The sequence below is a fragment of the Bicyclus anynana genome, chromosome 6, assembly GCF_947172395.1.
Source record: "Bicyclus anynana chromosome 6, ilBicAnyn1.1, whole genome shotgun sequence".
Classification (NCBI taxonomy): Eukaryota; Metazoa; Arthropoda; class Insecta; order Lepidoptera; family Nymphalidae; genus Bicyclus; species Bicyclus anynana.
In genome coordinates, this window is record NC_069088.1 from 14,519,347 (window position 1) to 14,547,180 (window position 27,834).

At 35.5% G+C, this 27,834-nt stretch overlaps 4 protein-coding genes across 4 annotated transcripts; 3 read left to right on the top strand and 1 right to left on the bottom strand.

Annotated features, from left to right (window-relative positions):
- The first annotated feature begins 99 nt into the window (after positions 1-99).
- On the top strand, positions 100-5,601 carry LOC112049168 (carboxypeptidase Q-like). Its single transcript, XM_024086964.2, has 3 exons — positions 100-368; positions 4,105-4,234; positions 4,461-5,601. The coding sequence occupies exons 1-3, from the start codon at positions 172-174 to the stop codon at positions 5,550-5,552; spliced, it is 1,419 nt and encodes a 472-aa protein (XP_023942732.2). The 5' UTR covers positions 100-171; the 3' UTR covers positions 5,553-5,601.
- Positions 5,602-5,728: 127 nt separating this feature from the next.
- Positions 5,729-11,571, top strand: LOC112049169 (carboxypeptidase Q-like). The gene is made up of 3 exons (XM_024086965.2): positions 5,729-8,322; positions 8,480-8,609; positions 8,682-11,571. Exons 1-3 carry the CDS (start codon positions 8,126-8,128, stop codon positions 9,774-9,776), a joined length of 1,422 nt encoding a protein of 473 aa, XP_023942733.1. The 5' UTR covers positions 5,729-8,125; the 3' UTR covers positions 9,777-11,571.
- LOC112049187 (keratin-associated protein 21-1-like) lies at positions 10,846-20,088 on the bottom strand. Its single transcript, XM_052882203.1, has 3 exons — positions 20,015-20,088; positions 19,002-19,172; positions 10,846-11,092 (listed from the first exon to the last, which is right to left on the bottom strand). Exons 1-3 carry the CDS (start codon positions 20,086-20,088, stop codon positions 10,846-10,848), a joined length of 492 nt encoding a protein of 163 aa, XP_052738163.1.
- Positions 20,089-23,516: 3,428 nt separating this feature from the next.
- Positions 23,517-25,531, top strand: LOC128198194 (uncharacterized). The gene is made up of 2 exons (XM_052882204.1): positions 23,517-23,590; positions 24,154-25,531. The coding sequence occupies exons 1-2, from the start codon at positions 23,517-23,519 to the stop codon at positions 25,529-25,531; spliced, it is 1,452 nt and encodes a 483-aa protein (XP_052738164.1).
- Positions 25,532-27,834: the final 2,303 nt, after the last annotated feature.

The following is a 27,834-nucleotide window of genomic DNA, read 5'->3' on the forward strand; positions in this document are numbered from 1 at the left end:
AACCTTGAAAAGGAAACAATTAAAACTGTATCGAACAATTATAGTTAACAGAGCAACAATATAGGGCGACTACATGGACTGGACAATTGAACATACTTGTGACCTCACAGTCACAAGTTCACAATTCATCGTCCAGTTAGGACGTGTGACTCATTAAAAAAATAGATAAAAATGTTTATTTTGGCGTTAAAAGTGTTCCTGTTAATACTTTATCAAGTACATAGTGAGTCTGACACGAAATCGTACACCGAATTAAATGGCTGTGATATCGGCGACTTGGCAGATGAAATTGCCTCTTATGATACCGATGTCAGAGATATAATAGATTACGTCGTGAGCGGTCCTTTCAAAGGGAAGACTTATTATGAGTAAGTAATTGTGTTCCTCGGTGCTTGGGATTTCTCACAGACAAATTAGATTAATGTAACTGAGAGTGAGAGATAGTGGCATTGAAAAGAACACTCGGCAGATGGGGGCTTCTTCTTAGAAAGCAGTTTCAATGCCTGATTATTTTCTTACCTGTTTTACTGCATAGAGGGAAAATTTGTAGGTAGGGAAAATTCAACCTAACTAATGTATCAACATACAAGTCAAACTGTACGGATAGTTTTTTAACCCTTAACCAGGAATGCGTAGATAGTCTCACAGGCACATAGTGCGCACTTTCCCAGAATAGGTCATTTCCCCCTGTTTGCAGCTGCTGCCCTGCTCCTCAAGTTCTCAGTAGCTTCTGTTTTAGAATGACCGCAGAAGAACGCAGACGTATCATTGGTTGCTAAACATATTAGTAATACTAATACAAACATAAAAAAAATTATGACGTGATGTGTCAGAATTTTTTTCTTGGTTTTAGAAGAACGTTTTGTATTTTTTTTTTGTCTTTAACTACCTACCTATATTGCCTTACTTTTTAAATAAAAATATTAAATTTCTTATATTTTATGTGTAATCTTATTAAAACTCTAAAAAAGATTGCTTGCCAATTAAGGCTAAAAGGTAGTGTTAAGTATCGTTTTTTTTAATTAATAATAAAAGCTGATTGAATGGTATTAAATATCAACACAATTTGAAACATTCAAAATTAGTTTTGTAACATAAATAAAGTTTAAAGGTTAAGGAAATGTTTCGGTTTAAGGAATTATTTTCCGAAATTCACCTCGTAAATAGATTTTCCGTAGGAGTCTATACCTATACTATATTCCAGAGAAGTCGTCGAATATGCTAGTCTTTATTATATACATATAAAATTTTCGTATAACCGTTTGTAATCAATCGTCTCCGTCAGTATTTTATTATGAAAAATTATATGGCAGTACAACATTTGACGAATCAGCAGTAAGTGCCTTTGAGTAAAAATGTACAACCTAACAAACTGTCAAGGACACACATCGGAAATGATACCGGTGCATCTTTGAAATAAAATGCAGTTCATTGACTTTAACATACAACATACGAGTCAGTTCATTCATTCTTTGTATTTTAAGTTACAACAGACAGTGACTATTTAAAGAATATTATATTACTAGTTATAATACTCATACAATACATTAGACATTATATACATTATAAATATATAATAAACTTAAACAATACACATCACTATCTAGCCCCAAAGTAAGCATACAGAGTAGCTTGTGTTATGGGTGCTAAGATAGTTGATATTATAATATTTATATACAATTATATACTACATATAAATACTTCAATAATGTATAAATACACACAGACACTGGAAAACACCCATGTTCATCACACAAATATTTTCCAGTTGTGGGAATCGAACCCACGGCCGTGGATGCAGAAAGCAGGGTCACTACCCACTGCGCCACGTGGCCGTCAAATTTTGTAAAAATTAAAAAATTATATATAATTTTGTAGCAATATTATTACCTAGTGATTATATATACAAAATATAGTGATGTATTTATTTAAAAGTCTTGACGGCCTTCGTGGCGCAGTGGTGTGCGTGATGGATTTACATAACGGAGGTCCTGGGTTCAATCCCCGGCAGGACCGATTGAGGTTTTCTTAATTGCTCCAGGTCTGGCTGGTGGGAGGCTTCGGCCGTGGCTAATTAACGTAATTACTGACAAAGACTTCTTTATTATTTAATTATATGAAATATATACTTTAACTTGGACACGTATATCCGACGACAGTCGACACTCAACTGCCAAATTTATCGGAGGTCCCGACCGCCTCCGTCGCACTCTCCCACAATACTTCTTTTTATCAACGTTCACTTTTGGCGGGAACCAATCGCGACTCACCGCTTTTGGCGGGAACCAATAGCAGTGCAGCAAGATGTCAAGTGAACTAGACAGTGCTGCCAATTTGACCTAAGTAGTTTTAGTATATATTAATCTTATTAATATTGTTATTTAACAGATACAATACATTTATATTTCACATTTTAAAATTAACCTAATAATCTACTTAACAAAAACATGTAAATTGAAATGCGGCGGCGGCGTTGCAACATGGCGACAACAGTTATCTTAATTATGGATTTTTAATGTATATATATATTAGTTTATTTTCAATACCTTAATACCAATTATATTTTTTATTTTATATATTAATGTATTATTGTACAGTACGTTGACGACGAAGCACAGGTTGTGTTGTGTAAAATAATGTAAATTATTTGTAGGTATGTGTATTAATATTTTATAGGTATTTGTTGTCTATCATGCTCATGTCCACATGTTTTCCTAAAACTAAAGTTACCTGGAAGCACTCGCTATTTATCAAGAAGGCCGCCGTTTGGTTTCTTCTTAATAGATCTATTTGTTGTTGTGGGATACACATGAAGTTTAAATAAATAAGAAAGAAAAATTATTTTATTTGGACACACACACATAATACACAAAAAACAGCAAATACTTTAACAAAAGAAAGACATTTTAAAAATATAGTAAACTAATAATTTAAAGATATTAAACTAATAATTATATTAAATCCAAAAGAATGATGTGTGTGGTACCAAAATGGTCACTACTCAGCATGTGCTACGCTAGTGATGGATGCACCAGCGCAGCGCTGGTCTTCCGTGGAGCCATGTGGTGACGCGTGCGGAAACAACAAGAGGAAGTGTTACTAATATAAAGTGTTACTGAATAAGTATGTTATATAAGATAGCAAAAGTACAACAGGAAAATAAGGTAGAAAATGACCGTTCGTATTATCGAACCATGACACTGTTAGTAGGTACCAACATAAAGACAAACTTGGAATTCCTTTTAATATTAATCGGTCGTTTCGCAGTCATTTTATAAACACGACGGACGATATTTATTCAGTACAGAACAATGTGATGCAAAAATGTTACTACAGTTTATTGATAAAGCATAAATCTCTTAAGTCATACTCCACGTTATCCTTGTTATGAACATTATAACATGTTTATCTAGCTCTCATACAAAATAATGGTAATCGACACATTTGACAGGTGATGATTTGTCTCATATATCGATAAGATATCCACTCAACAAAAGGGACTAAGCTTATCAAATCATCACAATATTTTCACGGCATCGGCGGCAAAATGAGTTTCGCCGTCCGGATCTTTTTATCTTTTTTTATTATTTTTGCAAGTGAGGCTAAAGTTCAAGAATATAGTCCCGTCTGTAGAGGTTTATTGGGCGAAGAACTAATAAAGGAGATAGGATCATACAGACATGTAAAAGATGAAATATTTAGATATGTTTTGGATGGTGATTTCAAAAGAAGAACTTTCGATGAGTGAGTACAAAATGGTACCTAGGGCCTGACTGATAAGCTGGTACTTACCTACTTATTATTATGTTAGACATACTCTCATAATTGACTATCAGCTATCAGTGATTACTATAAGAATGTCATAATGTATTTAAGGCTCTGCAGTCCTTATGTGCGTATTCATGTGAATAACTCAACAATTTGCCTGAGACATTTTTTTTTTGGTATATAAATATAGCGTATAGTTTCTAGTTAAGAATAATATCATAATTTCATAAAGTAAATAAAACTAGTAATAAAATTTAAATATTTATTTCTACTGCTAATATTGAAAGATGTGAGAATATGGTGTCGTTATTTAAAAAACATTGTTTAATTTTTCAGATTGGCAAAGTTTGTAGATCTATTTGGAGCTCGCCCTTCTGGGTCTAAAGTTCTTGAGGACTCCATAGATTACATGATTCAGCTTACACGTCAGGAGGGTATACAAGATATCGTTACAGAAGATGTTGAGGTGACTGATCAAAAATGTCATGAACTAAACGTAAATTTTTTGATTTGAATGACAATGATTGAGTTTATATAAAACTAGCAGACCCTCAGACCTCTGGTCTTCTAACTATAAACTACCTTCCTGCCAAATTTCATCTTTGTACATCAATCAGTTTTCCATATTTCGTGATGGCGAGTGACTTACCGCTTGTATTTGCAAAGATTTCAATGCAGCAATATTTTTTCAGGTACCCCATTGGGTTAGAGGAACAGAGAAATTGTCAATGGTTCAACCTAGAATCAAGGACATTTCGATATTAGGTCTCGGAAGAAGTGTAAGTACTCCACCAAATGGCCTATCAGCAGAAGTTATAGTTGTGAGAAATTTTGACGAATTAGCAAAAATACCGGATAAAGATGTTGAAGGAAAAATTGTACTTTACGATCCCAAATTCATAAGTTACGGCGAAACTGTCGTATATCGATCTCAAGGTGCTGCAAAAGCTGGAGCAAAAGGAGCTGTTGCTTCTTTGGTTAGGTCTATTGCTCCGTTTTCAATTAACTCACCACATACTGGATCTCAAAATTATGACGACAATGTGACCAAGATACCTACAGCTGCGATATCACTAGAAGATGCGGATTTGATTAGGAGATTTTATGATAGAAAGGAAAAAATTGTCCTCAATTTAACAATGTCCTCAACATATGACACAAAAATTTCAAGAAATACTCTTATAGATCTCAAAGGAACAAACTACCCTGAGCAATTGGTAATTGTCTCTGGTCACATAGATAGCTGGGATGTTGGTCAAGGCGCGATGGACGATGGTGGCGGTCTTTTTGTTAGTTGGGCAGCTCCTTTAATATTAAAACGACTTAATTTGAGGCCGAAAAGGACTCTTAGATCTATTTTTTGGACTGCTGAGGAACTAGGACTTGTAGGTGCCTATGCATATGAAGAAAAACACAGGAAAGATAATCATAAAATAAACTTTATAATGGAATCAGATGAAGGCACATTCTCTCCCCGAGGTTTAGTAGTAGCTGGTACTCCAAAAGCACGTTGTATAGTAGCAGAAATTTTGAAACTATTTGAGTCCATCAATGCCACGACGTTAGTGGAATCTGATAGCCCTGGATCAGATATAGCTGTTTTAATTCAAAAAGGTATTCCAGGAGCCAGTTTGCATAATGCGAATGAGAGGTATTTCTGGTTCCATCATACTGAAGGAGATACCATGAATGTTGAAGACCCCGAAGAACTTGATTTATGTACTGCATTTTGGACCTCTGTGGCGTATATTATAGCTGATATTTCTGCCGATATCCCTCGATAACATTTTATTGTGATATGTGTTACATCTTAATAAAATTATTATTCAATAACATTGTCCTATATCAGTTTAATGCCAATACGAAAAATAAATTACTATTCTTTGTTCTTGATAACTATTACCAATAAAATAAATATACATTTCCTGCTCCGCAACAAGAAGCTTGCGGTAGTGTTCTACCGTTCTACTGTTATTACGGCTAAAAAACTGACGATCTAAAAATAACAAGCATATACTATCTATTCGATAATATTATATGAGTACACGTAGATATATCAAGAAATAATTTACTACAAATATTTTTTAAAGACTTACAAATTATTTATATACAGGGACACTGGAAGCGTATAGCGATCCCTTTAAGGGGTGTTAGTGGGGGTCATTAGCTGTCAAACTGCATAAGGTTATATGGGCAATAATTTACCGATTTCGAAAAAAAGAGGCTTTTCTCCCTTTTTTAAGAATTATATGGGTTACTCTACTTCAAAGTGTATTATAAAATAAAACCTACGTTTTTAGTAGTTGTTTTTGGTGTTTTGGTTGGTAACAACCTATTACAAAATAAAATAAAAATTAAAAAAAGAACGCAAAAGTTGTAATGTTTTAGAAATAAACTTGGAAAGATTCATAAGATACAGAAAACAGTTTAATTTTTTTAGATACTTACTCTAAATCATCATTCAAAACAGTACAACTTTTGTATTCTTTTTTTGTATTATTGTTATGTAATAGGTTGTTATAGAATAGAATAGAATAGAATATATCTTTATTTGTCCACACACGAGTAATAAAATAAAATAAACAAACAGAACACACAAATATCTGGTCGTGGACAAAAAAGGTATCCACCTCAGCACGATGCCACAGCGAGCTGTGGCGCTGGTTTTCAGGTGAAACCTTGTGAGTTCACGGACGTGTCTACGTGACGTGTCTTAACTTAAAACTTATACATGAATACAAAGTAAAATAACATAATGAAACAAGAACGAACAGAGTAATAAAATAACAAAATTAACATTTATGGGAAACTAAAATTAACAAGGAAAATCAAACAATAATTAATACGAGTCAACCTGTAAAATGAACGATCTGCCGCCACCACAGTGTTGTAGTAAGGAGAAAAGGAATTAGTACTAGGGGTTATTTGTTTGCTGATCCAATAATAAAAGAGCTTTATATTTAGTCTTAAATAACCCAATAGTACGTATATCTCGCATTGGTGGAGGTAAGTCATTCCAACACTTAGTGGCGGCAAATTTGAAACTACCACGAAACACAGCGCTTTTGTGATCAACCTAAAAACACCAAAAAATAGTTTGAAAAAGTAACTACCTATTTCTTAATCAATACCAAGCTCAGGTTGCATGGAGTACTGCTCCCATTTATTGGATGGATCAGCCAAATACCAGCTTGCTGCTTTAGACTCTGTTACAGTATTTTTACTGTGACTCTGTGGATCGCCTTGTTAGAAGGCTCATCGGTAACGAGGCGTTAACTAGTGTTAAATTGCAATCGTTGTAGCATCGCCGAAAGATTGCTTGTCTGTCAGTTTTTTACAGGATTTATTTTGGTGAGTCCGCCAAGGAACTATCCGATCTAGTCTTCCAGTCAAAAGTGAATAGGCATCTTCTAAGCAAGCGCGTTCCATCATAGGCTGCATCATCGCTTACTGTCAAGCATGATTGCAGCAAAGCGCTCGCCTATATAATGTAAGAAAAATAATAAAATGTCTTTCTAGTGGTAAAACATTTTTCTAATTTGATTCAGTAGATCCAGAGATTACCCCTAAAACACCACAAACTTAACTCTCTACTCTTCATAATATTGAGTAAGTATAGATTAAATTACTCTATTGAGGCGGCATAGACTGCATGGTATGTTATACGGGCGCTGCTTGTTCCATTACATTGCCGGCTGTTTTTTGTTTTTAATGAACGACAAGTTGGCCCTTGACTGCTATCTCATTAATCTACGATGCAGTCTAAGATGCGGTATGCCCGTTACCATCTTACCACCTTACACGAGGTATAAGTTTATTCTATCGGAACGCGAAATTACTTGGTCGTACGTCTTTGCCGATAAAAAACAAGGTTAATGTCAAAATTCATTTATTTCAATTAGGCATAGTTTATAAATATATAGTTTAAAATTAAAGTTACAGGGTTACAAATGCGCCTTGGTCCTAGAAGAGCCTACAACAAACTCGTCCAGGGTTTATTTTTGGATAAGTTTTAACAAACTACAGCCGATACCTATCACTAGACTAGATCTGAGCCTATTTAGAAAATATAAAATCCTAAACTGACCAGAGCTAAAAATTAAACCCAGATCCTCTTTGTTGAGAACCACAGCACCAATGGGAGAGTTTGATTAAGCATACCTAAACTTCTTAAGTCATGCTTCGCGTATCCTTGTTATGAACATTATGTTTATCTAGCCCTCAAACAAAAATAATGGTAATCGACATTTGACAGGTGAACATTGTTTTTTTTAAACCGATAAGATATCCAATCCGCTCAACAAAAACAGAAACGCTTATCAAATCGTCACAATATTTTCACGGCAGCGGCGGCAAAATGAGTTTCGCCGCCCGGTTTATTTTATATTATTTTATTATATTTGTAAGTGAAGCCAGAGTTCAAGAATATAGTCCTGTCTGTAGAGGTTTACTAAGTGAAGAACTAATAAAGGAGATAGGATCATACAGACATGTAAAAGATGAAATATTTAGATATGTTTTGGATGGTGATTTCAAAAGAAGAACTTACGATGAGTGAGTATTAAAATAGTACCTTGTTCCTGACTTTTAAGCTTTAAGTCATTATCATACTCTCGTAACTGACACTAGTACGTGTATAACAATAAGAGCTACTTTATTGTTTTCTTATATGTTTTCGTATATTTAAAAAATCAATGTTTTAATTTTTTAGATTGGCAAAGTTTGTAGATATATTTGGAGGTCGTCCATCTGGATCTAAAGTTCTTGAAGACTCAATTGATTACATGATTCAGCTAACACAACAGGAGGGTATACAAGATATCGTTACAGAAGATGTTGAGGTAACTAAACAAAAAATTGTATTGTCAGTGATTGTAGTAATATAAAAACTTAATAAATTAAATATTTTTAAGGTACCCCATTGGGTTAGAGAAACGGAAAAACTGACAATGGTTCAACCGAGAATAAAGAATATTTCAATATTAGGTCTTGGGAAAAGTGTAAGTACTCCATCAAATGGACTATCAGCAGAAGTAATAGTTGTGCGCAACTTCGACGAATTAGAAAAAATACCGGATAAAGATGTTGAAGGAAAAATAGTACTATTCGATCCCAAGTTTACAAGTTACAGCGAAACTGTTGTATATCGATCTCAAGGTGCTGTGAAAGCTGGAGCAAAAGGAGCTGTTGCATCTTTGGTAAGGTCTATTGCTCCGTTTTCAATTAACTCACCACATACTGGAAATCAAAATTATGAAGATAAAGTGAAGAAGATACCTACAGCTGCGATATCACTCGAAGATGCGGATTTGATCAGAAGAATTTATGATAGAAAAGAAAAAGTCGTCCTTAATATAACAATGTCATCAACATATGACACGAAAATTTCAAGAAATACTCTTATAGATCTCAAAGGAACAAATTATCCTGAGCAATTGGTAATTGTCTCTGGTCATATAGATAGCTGGGATGTTGGTCAAGGTGCGATGGACGATGGTGGCGGTCTTTTTATTAGTTGGGCAGCACCTTTAATATTAAAACGACTAAATTTGAGGCCGAAAAGGACTCTTAGATCTATTTTTTGGACTGCTGAGGAGCTAGGTCTTGTAGGTGCCTATGCATACGAAGAAAAGCATAGAGACAAAAATCACAATATAAATTTTATCATGGAAGCAGATGGAGAAGGCACGTTTGCTCCGCGTGGTTTAGTAGTCGGCGGTACTTCAAAAGCACGTTGTATAGTAGCAGAAGTTTTAAAACTTTTCGAGTCTGTGAATGCAACAACTTTAGTAGAATCAAATAGTTTTGGAACAGATATAGATGTTTTTATTAAAAAAGGTATTCCAGGAGCTACTTTGCATACTTCGAATGAGAGGTATTACTGGTTCCACCATACTGCAGGAGATACTATGAATGTTGAAGACCCTGATGAACTTGACCTATGTACCGCCTTTTGGACCTCTGTGGCGTATATTGTAGCTGATATTTCTGCTGACATTCCTCGATAACATTATATTCTGGTAATTGTTATTATGTGTCAGGTAAGTTTATATCATAAACAATTTTAATGTGAAGTTAAAAATAAAAAAACTATCGTTTACTTTTGTGAAGTAGTACCTAATTATACATTTTTAGTGCATGCAAATGCATCGCAAGAGTTTGTGGTAGTTTAATAATGTGATAGGGTAGTTGACATACAAATTCAAACAATATTAATTTCGCTTAGTACATGGAATAAGGGTCCGAAATATTCTATCGATATTAATTTATAAAAGCTAACGATTTCTTATAAAACTTAATTTAAAAGTCATGTATGTTTTCCAATTTTCCAAACGTCAAAAACGCTATCGTTCATATTGTGACGTCACAAGGTTACTTGATGTAGTAAACATAAAACTAATTCATAACTAATATTTTTGTCAAACGCTCCGTTTCTAAGAGATTTGTTATAGTGACGTCATGAAACATTTGAAATATAACCATCATGGCCGACAGGCGTTTTGGTTTGTCGTTTATTGTTATAAACATATTTAAAAACTAAAATTTTTATGTAATCACGGCTTAGAAAATATGAAAAATGTTTTTTAATCTAATGATCATTTAAAAAAAGTGTCAACTAGCTTATTACGTCAAACCAGGGGGTGTCTGCTAGTTTATGTATTATATTATGTAATAAAGACTTATCTAAATATTCAATGCGAAAATGGCGGTCTCATTGCTAATGAGATAATTCGAAACCAATCGAAATCGAGACCAATTTTAATAATTTAGAAGATCAATAAGGATAATTATTAAGATCAATAGTAATTACAAGAAGGTGAAGTTTTCACCACAAGGATGTACCTACCTACGTTAGATTAAATAGGCATTTTTGTTGTACAAAATATTTTATTACGTAATACTTTCATCACTATTTAAAATTATGTTTAAAACTATTAATTTTATTTTTCTTCATAGTCAGTTTTTTCCTCTTGCAGTTTTAGTGTATAAAATTGTTAAATAAATAATTGTTGTTATTAATACTTGTGAAACTGATTATTATTGGGTATGAAACCCATAGTTCCTTGTCCAATAAAATCATCCATAGACGACATTGTAGTTATGGTCGCCATTTCCGATATTGTTGGTTGTGCCACCGCATCCCCCGGTAGCACATCCGCCTCCACCGTATCCACCCCAACTTCCACCACTGTAGCCTCCTCCATAACCGCCTCCGTAACCACCTCCGTAACCACCTCCGTAACCACCTCCGTAACCACCGCCGTAACCTCCCCCGTAACCACCGCTGTAACCACCACCGTTACCACCGCACGGGTTACCACCACTGTAACAAACGAAAGAGTTGTAGTGCTAGTTTCAAAAGAGTTGAACATGATTATACTCGTACAACCAACTGTCAATTTTCTTGCCGACTCTTCTCAGTAAAACTTGTTATATGAACCGGTGGTAAAGTTTTTACAAATATCTACCAATTAGTCATTTCAAAAATAACCTACATTTGATGAATTTTGATATTTGAACCGCGGGCGATAGGTACTGGACACGACTAGGTAAGTATGCATTCTTCATTTTAAAGGCTTAGATAATTTACTTTATCTAATTTTATTTTTGTAATTTTTTAAAAGAATATTTGCCTTAAAGTCGTCTTTTAAATATGACCAATATTCCCAATTGCTACTGCAAAGAGTCATTTTAATATATAAAAAAAACCACAAAAAAATTTCTACTAAACTAAACAGCGAAAAGGACCATCGTATGTGCTACCTTCTGATCTCTTTAAAGGCGGTGCCAAGCACGTGGCGTATTAAATAAAACCGTTTATGAAAGAACCACGGAAGTCAAGTCAAGAACAGTCCGAAAATCATAAATCTCCAGGATTAAAAGGGCTTGAATTTTAATATGCATTTAATATGCAATTCAATCCAATAAAATATTTTGTAGGCATCCGCGTTTCAATACACGATTAGGCTGCATCTTTACATCCGAAAGGGGTGTGGACTTTCATCCTCCTCCTATCAAGTTAGCCCACTTCAATGTTAGATTGGATCGTCACTTACTATCAGGTGAGATTGTAATCAAGGGCTAGCTTGTAGTGAATAAAAAAAAATCCCCTCAGTTCACGTCAACTCATCATCCACTCCCTTTACATACATGTCCTATTTCACACACTCCAACCAACTCTTCTTTGGTCTTCCTCTCAATTTGTGTCCTTCTACTTGTAATCATATAATTCAACATTCTTCTAGTAATATAACTTTCATCTCTCCGAATTACATGTCCATACCAAGTTAACCATGCTTAATAATATAAAAAAAATTAAATTACTTACCAGGGAGATGGCTTCCCAACTACTACCGCTAACAAAGCCGTAACGCATAGAATAAATACTATAGATTTGCTCATCTTTGAAGTTTTATTGATAATATTTGACTTGGACTTTTAAGCGATGAGCTTTTCAAGTACTGAAGCTCATTTCTCTCACCAGTCTTTTTATATTATAAGCTGTGGGATTTTGCAGTTCAAAGGCAACAATACAAATGATAAAATTATTTAATTTGCGGTTCTTCCAAATCAATCATTACATTACAACATTACATTACATTAGCTTTCCCAATAAAGATAAGATTTATTACTGTAATATAAAATACGCCTAAAACCCTTGTGACACAACGTTGGAGTATGCATGACTAGTTTCGAACCCATGCCTTTGATCATAAGCTGGTTCTTGCGGTGTGAGACAAACTACAGTTTGGTCTGAAGGAACTAACAACCAACGAACGGGGGGGGGGGGGGGGGGGGTTCCCGGTCAAGCAGGGCATTCACCCAGATGAATGATGATTCATAACAAACTAAGCTCAAACGAGCTGTAATAATTTGATTCGGTTCTGGGTTTGAGTCCCAGCCTGGTCTAGTGGTAAGCATCGGCCGTCGCTAATTACCACCCTACCGGCAAATACGTACCGCCAAGCGATTTAACATTCCGGTACCGTCAAAGGTATGGGTAGATTATACTTGTAACTCTTTCAAGTTTTTTTTTAATTCTTTACTAGTTAGCCCTTGAATACAATCTAACCTGGTGGTAATTGATGAGGCTATCTAATATAGAAGCGGGCTAACTTGTTAGGAGGAGGAAGAAAATCCACACTCCTTTCGGTTTCTACACGACATCGTACCGGAACGCTAAATCCTTGGCGGTACGTACGTATTTGCCGGTAGGTTGGTAACTAGCCACGGCCAAATCCTCCCACTAGCCAGACCTGGACTTATTAAGAAAACCTCAATCGGCACAGCCGGGGATCGAACCCAGGACCTCCGTCTTGTAAACCCACCGCGCATTCCACTACACCACGAAGGCCTTCAAAAGGAAGTCAATACTTTTAAAACGTCATGATAACACTATCGTACAACTTGTGAGATCGACCTCTTGATCCTTAACCATACATAAAGAAAATTAGGAAAAACTCAAGAGAACGACTGAAAAATCAAAACAGTTTACATTATTGGGAATTACCAATTCGACTGTTATATTTATTACTAGCGGATACCCGCGACTCCGTTTAAGTGTAATTCAGTTTTTCACAAATCCTGCGGGACTAATGGATTTCCGGGAAAATTAACATATATGTTGCACAATAACCTAATAAACTATCTTGCAGTAAAATTCCCATTAAAATCAGTTCAGAGATTAGTCCAGAAAGTATAGAAAGACAGACAGACAATTTTTTTTATTTATATGTATCGATGGACCACCAGGTCAACCACTATTAATAAATAATTGACCGACGCGAAACGTAAATGATTATTAATAACATCAAAAGAAAACGCGCTTTTCTCATGGTATTTATAACACATCTTGAGAAATTGTGTTTTAGTATAGTTTAGTATAGTTAATAAATTGTAAAAAAAGTGCACATTTTGAATAATTTTATATTTAGAAATTATATTATAGTTATTAATAAAGTAACTTGGAGGGAAACTGTTTGTGCAGAAACTGTGTTTTAGGTCTTATAATCAAAATGCGGATGATTTTGTTGATTGTCTTGTGTGTTATTGTAGTAACGATGGTTGCTGCCAAGCGTCTCCGATGGTAAGCACTTTTCCTTAGCCCTCATTCGCACGAGAGTTTTTTTAACGGATGTAAAAAAAAGCGTTCAAATATAGTGTGTGTAAGTTAAATGAAGGTCTATTTCCAACGCCCAAAAACTCTCGTGCAAACTGCAAATAGTAGTCGAGACGTGAAAGAGTAACAAACATTCATATCATCAAAATCATCTGTTTTCGCAAATCTCGGAAAACCACGGATTTTTCGGGATAAAAAGTTGCCTATGTGTTAATCAAGAGTAAAATCTATTTCCATTCTAAATTTCAGCCAAATCGCTTCAGTAGTAGCGGCGTTAAAGAGTAATAAACATCCAAACATCCATACAAACTTTCGCGTTTATAATATTAGTAGGATTTTTTCCTAGCAGTTTCAGTAGTAATTACCCCGATGTTTCATCCGCTTAGTTCCCGTTCCAGTGAGAATACGGGAATAAAATATAGCCATATTTTATATAAATATATAAAATATGGCTTTCTATTGGTAATTAAAATAGGCTTAGTTGATCCAGAGATTAGCCTCTACAACCTCAGAAACTCACAAAACCTCTATTATAATATTACTATTACTATTGACTAACGGTTGCCAGCAACTATGCCTACGTTAAACAATTTTCAGACAAACGTCCCCACTTACATCAACCTGACATATTTAACAATACTAACATTTTATAGTTATATGGCTAACTTGTATTTAGTCTGTATAGCAGAGCCTCCTTTCTGATAATTCATTAAAAATAATATAACAAATACTGAATCGTATAATAATTAAAAAAAAATCCATAATGTTTTGTTAATAAACAAATGTACCGATTTTCATGTGGTTATCATAAATCAAACTCAGATCGAAGCAAACCTCACGTATCACATAGAGAATATTAGCTATATGAAAACAAAAACAAATCTAACGCGTACGAGTCGCTAGAGTATATTATCATCATCATGATCAACCCATATTCGGCTCAGTGCTGAGCTCGAGTCTCCTCTCAGAATGAGAGCGGGTTAGGCCAATAGTCTACCTAATAGGCTGGCCCAATGCGGATTGGCAGACTTCACACACGCTACTGTATATAATATTATAATATATTTTTTAATTTTCTTATATGATTTTTTACAGCAATGGCCGCAGGTGCAGGAAACCAATACGATACACTGACACACCGGAAAATGAAATAAGTACTGAAAGTGGATTCTACTGCCCCGAATGCCGTCCCTATGGTCGCTGCCAATCGGGAAAATGCGAGGAAATGACACTAGTGAAAATACCAAACTGGCATACAAATGATAATGTATTTTTATTTTAAATAGATAATTATATATTTATACTCATAAGTATTTTGTTTGAAAAGTCAAGAAGATGTTATAATGTAAAAGATATTTTGGGATATTTGACAATTAATTAATTTTGCGTGTACCGTGTGTAAATAGGTAAATAGTAATTTAGTTATAGAAATGTTTTATTTTATTTTAATTTAATTATTCTTATAATCAAAACCAAAAACCAACTTAGTTCTTAACAGTTAATGGATGGATATTACAGAAATAAAAATCTTTTGCACTCTGAGAGTGCCGGCAGAAGTGAAAATTTGAACATTAACTTTGTACACTTTATTTGTTAATAGAATATTTTGGAATTCTATACAATATTTTCACACGAATTGCTTTATTTATCAGTATAAAAGTATCTTTTGTGATTAATGTCGTAAAATATTATATTCATTTATATATGTGTGACAAATATGACAATTTATACCTATTATTATATAAAAATAATTATAAATAATAACAATCCTCTGCCTCTGACTCCAGTAGGATTGAACCCGGTTCGAGTCAGGGCATGCACATCCAATTTTTCAGTTGTTTGCATTTTAAGAAATTAAATATCACATGTCTCAAACGGTCAAAGGAAAAACATTGTGAAGGAACCTGCATACCAGAGAATTTTCTTAATTCTCTACGTGTGTGAAGTCTGCCAATCGGCATTGAGCCAGCGTGGTGGACTATTAACCCCTCTCATTCTGATTAAGACACGTCCTCAGCAGTGAGCCGAATATGGGTTGTTAATGATAATATAAAAATAATTATAATATATTACAATAAAGAAAATTTTATAAAGAAAGTTTATTTTATTTTTCAAATCCTAGTAAATACAAATCATTTGTGCAGTCCATACCCTCAAATCCAAAGGGCTACCCCCTTTAGGTTTATTACAAAAGGTATTACAAAAGAATACCTGAATATTTATGGATATAATAATATAATATTATATTATATATATAATATAATATTTATAGAGGACCTGAATCCTGGCAATATGCAGAATCGTAATCTCCATAATTTTTTGAGTTCAAAACTATAAACTGACTGTCCTTGTATTACGTACACTCAATACCTCATAGCGCCTGGTCTAAATAGAGAAAAAGTGCTTCGCGTTATATAGGTATCGTACGAGTAAATTTATTCAAATTATCATAGCAGCAAACAGTGAAATACTTTTTCAATTTGTTAACTCAGACTTTCAGACACGCAAGTGATCTTATATGAGTTCCGTTTTTGTAGGTACTTACGTTGGGAACCATAAAATTTGTAAAATAGGTTATAATTCTTTTAATACATATCTTCTATTTATTTTATTTTATTGAGAGCTTACAAACAACATCATAGTACACAATCATAATATCATAATAGTAATATAAATAAAAATTATAACTATGACACCAGCTTCGGAAACCACAGATTACAATACTATAAAGCAGACTACTACGCACCTAAATATTTTATATAAAATTATTACAAACAAATTTTGAAAAAATTAAAATAATAAGTGAATAAAAAAATAGATGAAAGATAAAAAACAATAACTAATATCTATAACTCTGTAAGCGTTTTATAACCAACCTCTTGAAAGTACCTACACGTGTAGAAAAAATTTCAATATTATTGAAGTACTCATTGTAAGATTGCGTCATTCTATATAATGGAGAACGTTTGCCCGCATTTGTACGGCAATTGGTGGTAGCAACTCAGACCAATTATTGTATAGGACCTGCCTCGCTAGATGTTACTTTTCTGTCAAAGTATATGATCAACGATCTAATGCGATTATAAAAACAGTCTCTATATAATCGGTGTTAAATAGTTGTAATCGTGTTCATCGGTTAAAGAGCTCCGTAAAATACCTTTTTGTGTAATAGAATCGTGTAAAAATCGGACAAAAACTTCTAGTTTAGTACAAGATATATACCAAATCTAAGCTCGTTTTCCTCAGAAAATGACAGACAATTTTGTTCGTGACTATGAGTGCGATACAGGTCCTTCTATAATTGGTCTGAGGGTAGCAAAGAGCTGATGCGTTCGAACACTTCGCATTCGAGCCCTGAGTGGTACTTTGTAACAAATTTTGCGCGTTAGGGCTACACAATCGTACTTATTATTACATAAATCATACAAGAGCATGTACAGAGCTTCGAGTTGCTTTCGTCAATTTAAAATAAATAATTTAATTTTGCTATATTAAGTATTGGACAAACTTGTGCGGTAATAAACACAGGTTCACCAAATTACTATCACAATATTCGTTCTAAAGTCTGACCATGCTCAAAAGGCTTATTCACTATCTTTAACGTACGCTAGTTGACATATACAAAATTGAGATTCTATGTAAAAATGCCATCCGGTGCTTACTGGTGGTTATCACACAGTAGATAAATGACATTTTGTCAATAGATTTGAATTTTATTAGGTTGATAATAAAGACCAAAATAGTGAATAGGCCAGCTGGTCCGAGTACAACTCGTAGGACTTATATTTGAAGACTACTTTTCTGATATTGTCTGTTGCAACAGTAACACAGAAAGAAACCCAAAAACTTCGTAACAGATAAAGAAAGGTATGATTAATAATAATAATATGCTCCAGACCGCATAGTTTTTTTTTTGTTTCGGCTAATCTTATGGTATCTCACTATGAGATTGGCCTTGTACGCAGGCGATATTATAGTGCACAAGTGTATGGCACTAACTCAAGCACAGGTGAACTCTCTTTTCTTATTCTTTACAAGTTAGCCTTCGATTACAATCTCAGCTGATGGTAAGTGATGATGCAATCTAAATTGAAGCGGGCTAATTTGTTAGGAGGAGGATGAAAATCGACACCCCTTTCTCTGTTTCCTCACTATCGTATTCGGATGGTTGAAAGATCAGGCGCAGGACCGACGGTTTTATGCGCTCTCCAAGGAACGGTGGTATACCAACATCGCCAACTTCCCAACTCCAGGCTGCTATTAAGATTTTTATTTTAAGAAAAATCCCAATAATAATAATAATAATAAAATTCTTTATTTAGCTGAGTACGTACAACTGAGAAAAAAAACAAATACAAATTAGGTAAACAAAAAAAAATTAAAAAGGGACTGCACACCATCAAATAACGTATTTTTTTTGTTGGTTTGACCCGGGATTCGAACCCTGGACCTCATTTCCGTAGCTAAACCAACTAACCACGTACCAAACAACAGGTAACAAAGTAACCTAGTAGTCCTTTAAGAGTTTTTTTTTGGGGATCTATAAAGAAAGTGATGTACATCATATACAGGTGGATCATCATTATCAACCCATGTTCGGCTCACTGCTAAGCACGAGTGTCCTCTCAGAATGAGAGGGGTTAGGCCAGAAATCCACCACGCTGGCCCAATGCGGATTGGCAGTCTTCACACACAAGAAAATTAAGATTTTTTTCAGGTATACATATTTCCTCTGCACATAACTGAAAAGTTGGATATGCATGTCCCGAACTGGATTCGCACCTACGCCCTCCGAAAACAGAGGCAGAGGTCATACAGGTGGATACACAAGTAAAAAGGTAAACGTTACTGTACAATATTTATTAAGAAATGCTTTTATCATCATGTATAATTTTATAATCTTAAACTTATACCTAAAAAAATTCTTAAAATAATATTTTTAGTCATAAAGATATTACTCCTATGTAAGTAATTATTGCCTTGTACTGGGCACTTTTTAGTATACGAGTAGGAGTAGAGCATTATTTAAAGAAAATATTATTCATTATAATATACATTCTTGTAAAATGGTTAAAAATAGGATGAGAAACCCATTATTCTTGAGTACAATCACCCGTATACGACATTGTGGTGGTATTGGCCATATGGTCCGTAACCACTCCAACTGCCACTACCATAGTCGCCGCCGCTACCACCTCTGTAACCACAGCCGTAACCACCTCCGTATCCACTGTCATAACCACTACCACTACCTTCGCTGTAACCACCGCATGAGTGATCTGCCCTGTAACAAACAAAGTTATAGTCTTTAAAGCAGGATAAGGGGCTGAACTGTCCTGCCTAAGATAAAGGTACTGATATACTTGAACATTCACTTGTAATGAGCATTCGTGCGAATGTTACATCACAGAAAAATACGAACACATTCTATCGAGCGTTCTGGCGAGAATTGTAGCGAGCAGATTTTCTTGGAGTCTAAATCAAGTCTGACATCTTCATGAGCATCTTTGATTCGAATAGAGCGTTCTCTAGAATTCTCAAGATGTTCGTCTCAATATTTGGCTCTATGCTTGACTCGGCTAGTTGTGCAGTTCGGCAAATGTAAATATCAAATGCTCGATGTTCTGTTACAAGTGAATGCTATCAGCACCCAGCACGAATAAGGAAGGATAGCTTATATCCGTGATATAAGCTTCAGACTAAAAAATGCTCATGTGCTTTATGATCTGTGGCCACTTTAGATAACGAGATTATTGATATCGCTAGTATTTATTATAAAATTATGATTTACTAGCGGACGCCCGCGCCTTCGTCCGCGTAAAATTTAAAAATGATTTTGACTCATTTACATTATTAAATAATAGCTCGTTGAAATACGTCTATCTTTGCCTATGTACTACACTACATACTACCAGACGCCCCACGTTGTACCCATTCCTGTGGGAATAAGGAGATAATATTTAATTATATAATATGCCTAAGACACTCACAAATAACGAGACTTTCTATTTGTACAAGAATTTTTAAAATCAGTTCAATATATCCATAGATTACCGCAACATACAACCTTACAAACTTTACCTCTTTATAGTATTCTAGAAAACTTATCTTAAGTTAGGTACTTACCATGGTGTTGATTCCGAATGTACTACAGCTAACAAGGTGGTAACACATAGAATAAATATCATACACTTGCTCATGCTGATGGTCTTAATAATAGTAATATTAAGACTGCTAATGTAAGATCCACTTGTCGAATAATGAAGATCATTTTGTCTTATCAGTTTTTATCAATAGGTACACATAAATAAAATTCAACCCCTCGATAACCTCACTTTGAATAAAAATATGTTACAAATTAATAATAGAGTGACGTTGCGTTATACTCAGTAAGTCGGACCTTACTGAGTTTAGCGTGACGTCATACTCGCTTTAAAAAAAATTGGTTGTGGCTGTATTATGGCCATGGCCGAATTGTTGTACGTGAAGACGTAGTTGGTATAATACGAGTACTATACATGATTGAAATCCCCAGCCAAAGCTAGGGTAGGCGAAGTCACGGCTGGAGGACAGTTACGTGCGTGCTTGAGAGCGCGCATGGTTACGCTTAAGCCACGCCGGAGGGCGGTAAAGTGCGCGGTCGGAGGCCGCGCATATATTTTTGCTTTGGGGTCAGGTCTCTTTCTTGATAAGGGAGAAGATAAGAAATCTCCAATGAGGGTAGGTGGCCATAGGCTGGGCAGTTTACTTGAGGACAAAATATGCGACTTAGCATACCCTGGCCTTTGGCTGAACATTTGTGGTCGGGCCTCCGGCCGTGGCTTCGACTGGGGATTTTACACATATACATAAAATACCGTGACTTCACCTTACCCGGGCTTTAGCTGGATATCTTAACTAAATAAATATGGTCGGCCCGGGCGTGATTTAGCGTATCTAACCATGCGCGCCCTCCAGCAGCGCACGTACTTGTCCTGTTTGATTTTTGGCCAGGAATTTCACCCTGCCCAGGGTTTGGCCAGGTATTTTAACTAAAAAAGTACATACGCGCGACCTCCGGCATCGCGCATAGCTGTCCTCCGGCCGTGACTTCGCTTGCCTGGGATTTAAGCATTCTCAAAGTAATTTCAGCTTAGCAGACGCCCGAGACACCGTCCGCGTCAAATTCTGTTTAACACAAATCCCACGGGGACCATGATATTTTCAGGGATGAAAAGTAGCTTATGTGTTAATTCAGAGTAAAAACTATTGCCATTCCAAATTTCAGCCAAATCGCTCCAGTAGCCGCAGCGTAAAAGAGGAAAAAACATACACACTTACACACTAACACACTTACACACTTTCAGACTTACACAAACTTTCGCCTTTATAATATTAGTGTGAAGTGTATTGCTGATAGGTTTCACAACATGAATCAGGACTATGTCTTGATATGAGCCGTTATAGCCTAGTGGATATGACCTCTGTCTCCGAATCCGGAAGGTGTGGATTCGGCTGCGGTCCGGGGCATACACCTTCAACTATTCAGTTGTGTGCATTTTATAAGAATATAATATAATATTACTAGGATTACTATACGTATACGATATACGTTTATAATATTAACAGGATTAATAAAAGCAATAAGTACATTTTTGTTGGATAATTAGAAAAATATCGAAAGGATTTTTTAAAATAATGTAGGCACGTTTTTCAAATTCAAAATAATTAAAAAGTTGGAAAAAAGGAAAGGTTCTTATGAACAATGGGCATACCAAAAAGGTACAACAGTAGGTATTTACGTCAAGAATATCAATAGTGGAATTTACAATACATTAAGGGATGACATATTGTTATCATTGTTTAATTAGCGGTTCTTCCTAACCATTTACTTTCCCAATAACGATAAGATGCATGTGGATTGAGAGCTTGCAATAGGCAGACATACCTTAATTTATGAAAAATAATAGTATGTTGAGAAAAAAGATGTGATAGCCCAGTAGATATGACCATTGCCTTTGTAGCGTAGGTTTGAATCCGGTCCGAGGAATGCACCTCCAACTTTTCAGTTATGCATTTTATGCAATTAAATATCATTATCATTATTAACTCATATTCGGCTGCTGAGCTCGAGTCTCCTCTCAGAATGAGAGGGGTTAGGCTAATAGTTCACCACGCTGGCCCAATGCGGTTTGGCAGACTTCATACACGCAGGGAATTAAAAAAATTCTCTGGTAAGCAGTTTTCCTCAACATGTTTTTCCTTCACCGTTTGAGACACGTATATTTAATTTCTTAAAATGCACACAACTGAAAAGTTGGAGGTGGATGCCCCGGACCGCAGTCGAACCCACACCCTCCGGATTCGGAGGCAGAGGTCATATCCACTAGGCTATAACGGCTCATATCAAGACATAGTCCTGAATCATGTTGTGAAACCTCTCAGCAATACACTTCACACTAATATTATAAAGGCGAAAGTTTGTGTAAGTGTGTGAGTATGTTTGTTCCTCTTTTACGCTGCGGCTACTGGAGCGATTTGGCTGAAATTTGGAATGGCAATAGTTTTTACTCTGAATTAACACATAAGCTACTTTTCATCCCTGAAAATATCATGGCTGAGGCTGAGGTCATATTCACTATCTATATCGCTATCACGGCTTTCTATTACTATAATTAAATATCATTTGTCTCAAACGGTGAAGGTAAAACATCGTGAGCCAACCAGCATACCTGAGAATTTACTCGTAAATTAAACCGGACTTTTTAATTTTTGGTCTGCCTGTCTATTTGTATCTTTAGGCTGGATGTACTGATTTAGATAATATTATTATAGTATAGATTATAACTGGTAGTGGATTTACAAGACGGAGGTTTTCTTAATTAGTCCAGGCCTGGCTGGTAGGAGGCTTCGGTCGTGGCTAGTTACCACCCTACCGGCAAAGACGTACCACCAAGCGATGTAGCGTTCCGGTAAATCGCGATGACGACACGATGTCGTGTATAAACCGAAAGGGTGTGGATTTTCATCCTCCTCCTAACAGTTAGCCCGCTGCCATCTTAGATTGCATCATCACTTATCATCAGGTGAGATTGTAGTTAAGTCCTAGGTTGTAAAGAATAAAAAAATCCGGAAAGACTTCATGATTTACTTAGCATAATTCAGTATAAAAAAATAAAATTTTTTTTTTAAAAGCTAAAATTTTCGTAGTAGCCCTGGATTTCAAGAAAACCCTTATAATGGATAGATAACACAGATGATTTCTAAACAGATAATTTCATTTGAACTTGTAAATAATAAAAAGGGAAATTTTAATTAAAAACCCAAACTTGAACTCTGGTCCTAAAAAGTAATTAATTTAAAATATTTTATTTTTAAACCAATAATTAACACATTCTTAAAACATTATTTTATCTTTTTGGAAATATCTTGCAATCCTACTATCATGTTGACCCTTGTGGTTTCTTGTGGCAGGTTAATAGCATAGATTCATATAAATTGGATTGCGAAAGCAAAGGTTGAACAGTATTGGATAATTTTGTTGGATACAAGTATTATTTCGAAAAAATAAACTATAAACAAATACAATTTATTAAGTATCACGTATGCATTATAATCATTAATAGTAATATCGAGTAGGTACCTCAACATGCAGAAATCTGTATTATTTGTTCTCTGTACTATCTGTGTGTCGGCAATCGTGGAAGCAGATCCATCACCATGGTAAGTATTTTTTTTCTAATTTTGTGTGTTTCGTCTAAATATACACAATATTAAAGTAAAGGTCGTAGCTCATTAGACCCACCCGGGACCCGACCCGCACCGCCTCGCCTCGAGTGGTAAGTATGCTTCGTATGGATTTATATGGGCATGCGTTCACTACATCAACTCCGTACCATCACCGGATCGGCCCGCTCGCGAGGTGTCCATGCACCGAAATTAGTTTTGTGTATCTGCCATTTGCGTTTTATCCATTAATTACGGGATACCCTGCCCATATTTTTAAAGCGATATATTTTTATAAGACATAAAAATATTTATAAAACATAAAAATATCGCTATCAAACTATTGAAAATTCACCCTCGATGGGTTGTTATATGTAAAAATAGCCCTTTGAACCCTAAATGCGCGTCTGGATGCAGCGCGTTACCTGCTGCCGAGCAATATACCTAATTCTATACAATGTAGCTTCTCTATAAAGTAAGACCATATAAATAATACAATAGTAAGATAAATACCATATAAAGTAAGACAATATTAATAATATTGTATAATTTTATTACAGTGGCTATGGAGGATGCGGTGGTGGAAACAAAAATATTGGGAATGGAATAGGGAACACCAACATAGTACATATGGGCGGTGCCGGCGGTGGAGCTTTCAGACGCGGTTTTGATGGACGTTTCTGGGGTGGTAATCATGGTGGTAGCAGTGGTGGTAATCTACATAGTGTGAACGGTGCTAGCGGCGGTGGTAACGGTGGTGATAATAGTGGTGGTAGTAGTCGCAATTATGGCAGTAGTAATGGTGGTGGTAATAGGGGTTATTTCACTGATAATTATGGTGGTTTCGGCGGTGGTTTTAATCACGGTTTCGGCCGTGGTTCCGATGGAGGTTTTTGGGGCGGTAATGGTGGTGATCGCAGTGTAGCTAATATCAATGGTATGAGCGGTGGTAACCGCGCAAGTAACGGTGGTGATAATAGTGGTGGTAGTGGCCGCGGTAACGACGGTGGTAGCGGCGGTGGTAACAATGGTAGTAATAATGGTGGTAACGGTGCTGGTAATAGGGGTGAATTCGCTGATAGTGATGGTGGTTACAGCGGTAGTATTAATCGCGGTTCCGGTCGCGGTTTTGGCGGAGGTTTTGAAAGTGGTAATGGCGGTGGTTTTAGCAGCAAAATTCAAGCTGGAAATGGCGGCAGTAATGGTAACGGTGGTAGTAATAGCGATGGAGACAATAATAGTAACGGCGGCAGTAATGGCGGGGATAACAATAGTAGTACCGGTGATAGTAATGACAGAGGAAATGGCAGTGGTAATGATGGCGGTAACGGCGGCAGTAATGGCAGCAGTAACGGCGAAGATGGCAGCCGTAGTAATAGCGGTGGTTATGGCAGTGGTAACGTTGGAGGTAACGGTGGGGGTAACGGAAATGTTCATGGGGGTGGTAATGGTGGGGTCAACAGTAAGGGTAATGGCGGTGGTAACAAAATAGGTTTGGGCGCTGGAAATAGTAAAGTTTTTGGTACTGGTAACGGTGGTGTTTACGGCGCTGGAGGCGGCGGTGATTTTGGCGCTGGTAGGGGCAATGGTTATGTCAACAGTAAGGGTAATGGCGGTGGTAACAAAATAGGTAGTTTGGGTGCTGGAAATAGTGGAGTTTTTGGTACTGGTAACGGTGGTGTTTACGGCGCTGTAGGCGGCGGTGATTTTGGCGCTGGTTATGACCCTCGTAGGAACGGCGGTTATGGTTATGATTATGCTGATTATACGGTAGGCAGCAGGTGGTTTAAAAACTTTAGAAATATAGGAAACGGAAATGGGAATTACAATAAAGTATTTATGAATACCGGAGGGTGTCCCACTGGAAACTGCGAGAACAAAGAGAATAACATTGGGAATGGTCAAAACAATTACAACGAAGTATATTTAAGTAGATAATAAGAGAAACTACAAGTGACAAAAATTGTAGTAAAATTAAATAATACAAAACTCCTTACAATATCTACTATGCCACACATAACAATGCCAATTGTGTTATGTTACTGTGTTGTTGTTTCTTAACTACTAAAGCAAATCATGGCCAAAACCCGAATAGCAGTACCAAGACTTACCTCTTGCTAGGTATATTATAACCTTAAAAAAGTACCACAGAAGCATATGCTGCATACGTTAGGCATTATAGTGAGCGCTAACTCTTAGAACGGAATAAAAAGAAGCTACACGGTGCATTGTGATCACGGCGCGGCGCCGGAGCGGTGCCGCTGCGGCGTCCTGCATATAAATATCAATGACTAGCGGACGCCCGCGAATTCGTCTGCGTGGAATTTAGTTTTTCACAAATCCCTCGGAAACCATGGATTTTTCCGGGATAAAAAGTAGCCTATATGTTAATTCAGGCTATAATATATCTCAATACCAAATTTTAGCTAATTCAGTTCAATAGTTGAGGCGTGAAAGAGTAACAAACATTCATATCATCAAAATCATCAGTTTTCCCAAATCTCGGGAAACCATGGATTTTTTCGGGATAAAAAGTAGCCTATGTGTTAATCCAGAGTAAATTCTATTTCCATTCCAAATTTCAGCTAAATCGCTTCTTCTTTAACACCTGATATTTATTTAGGAGTAAATAGATTATTAATTAATAAACCCTAATTTATTCATTTTATAATTGTAATATGTAAGCTTAAGTTAATAAACTGTAATGAATGTTGTGTATAATTATTTTATTTAAATAGATGATACCCAAAACCTAGTGCAGCCCAAAATTCAGTCAGTCAAAAGTAATTTATTTCAAGTTTATAGGCTCTATTGAAACGTCAGGTAATGGTAATGATGAAAACTTTTAATTAAAGTTACGGTTCCAAAAGCACATGCTTCTAAACTTTTATCCAAAGTTTAGTATAAAGATTATTATGCTGAGCTTAGGTAAAATTAAGTGCTTTGAACCACGAATTTTGAAAATTTGAAAAATTTTGAAATTATGAAATATTTTGAAATTTTGAAAAAATTAAACCATGATTTAAGTGAAACTAGGGGTTACACCATTATTAGGCCTTAGATGCTATACCGAGCACCTTTTACTCCGCAGACATAGTTGTGTTGTGATAGAAGAGCGAAAAATTTGAGGCGATGAAAAAAAACTTCACTTTTAAATGAAAGTAATGTTAATAATTTAAAACAAGGGCTTCTTTGAACACTATTAGATACTCAAAAACAGCTGAACCTATTTTTATGATCTTTAATTAATTGTTAAATTTCTCTACTCCTTAAATAACTATAAAATCATTGGAAACATTTAAGGGAAGCAATGTGAGAAGAAATTAATATTAAATTTTTTCCCTTTTTAGTTTCGTGGATACATCAACGTTTTGAATCAAATTAATAATAATTATTTATACATTTTGTATTAAGAAACGAACTATCGAAAATTTTCATTGTATCCACATGGATATAGCGTAGCTTAAGTGTTTCATGTTCTGTGGTATATCATCTTCTTATGATATTTTAAGGGGGATTAAAAAGGAACCAAGTGTATTTCGATTTTCAAGCCGATGAAACAAAGAATAAATAAATATATAGTCCAAATAAAACAACAATTAAGCTTTTACGAAAAAAATAAGTTTCTGTGGTCTGTAGTGTTATAGTAAAAATGTAGTAGCGCCCCAGCCTACGGCGTACAAGCTACGCATCTACAAGAGTTAGAAATATGACATTTTATTAAAAATAATAATGTTATTATTTATTATAATTATCAATTAGGTCAATAGTCCACCATGCTGGCCAAATGCGGATTTGCAAACTTCACACACGCAGAGAATTAAGCAAATTCTCTGGTATGCACTTGCATTCCTCACGATAATTTTCCTTCACCGTTTGAGACACGTGATAGAAAGAAAGAAAGAAAGAAAGAAAATAAATTTATTCAAATTTAAAAGTTAAAAACAGTATCCTTTCCTAAAGACAGCATGTCTGTCTGTAATTCTTAAAAAGAAAGGGTGTACAGCTCAGCACATGCCGTGTACTATATACAAGCATAATACACGGAGCTGATTTTCAGCTGAGACCCGTGTGACGTCACAGCTAACATAAAAAATGAAAAATGTGAACAAATTCAAGTGAATTAAATTCAATTGGAAGCAGCAAATATGTTTAAAAATAATAATTAAGTATCAATTAAACTGCAGATGTAAAGATATATAATATCTTAAAAGGCACACAACTGAAAAGTTGGAAGTGCA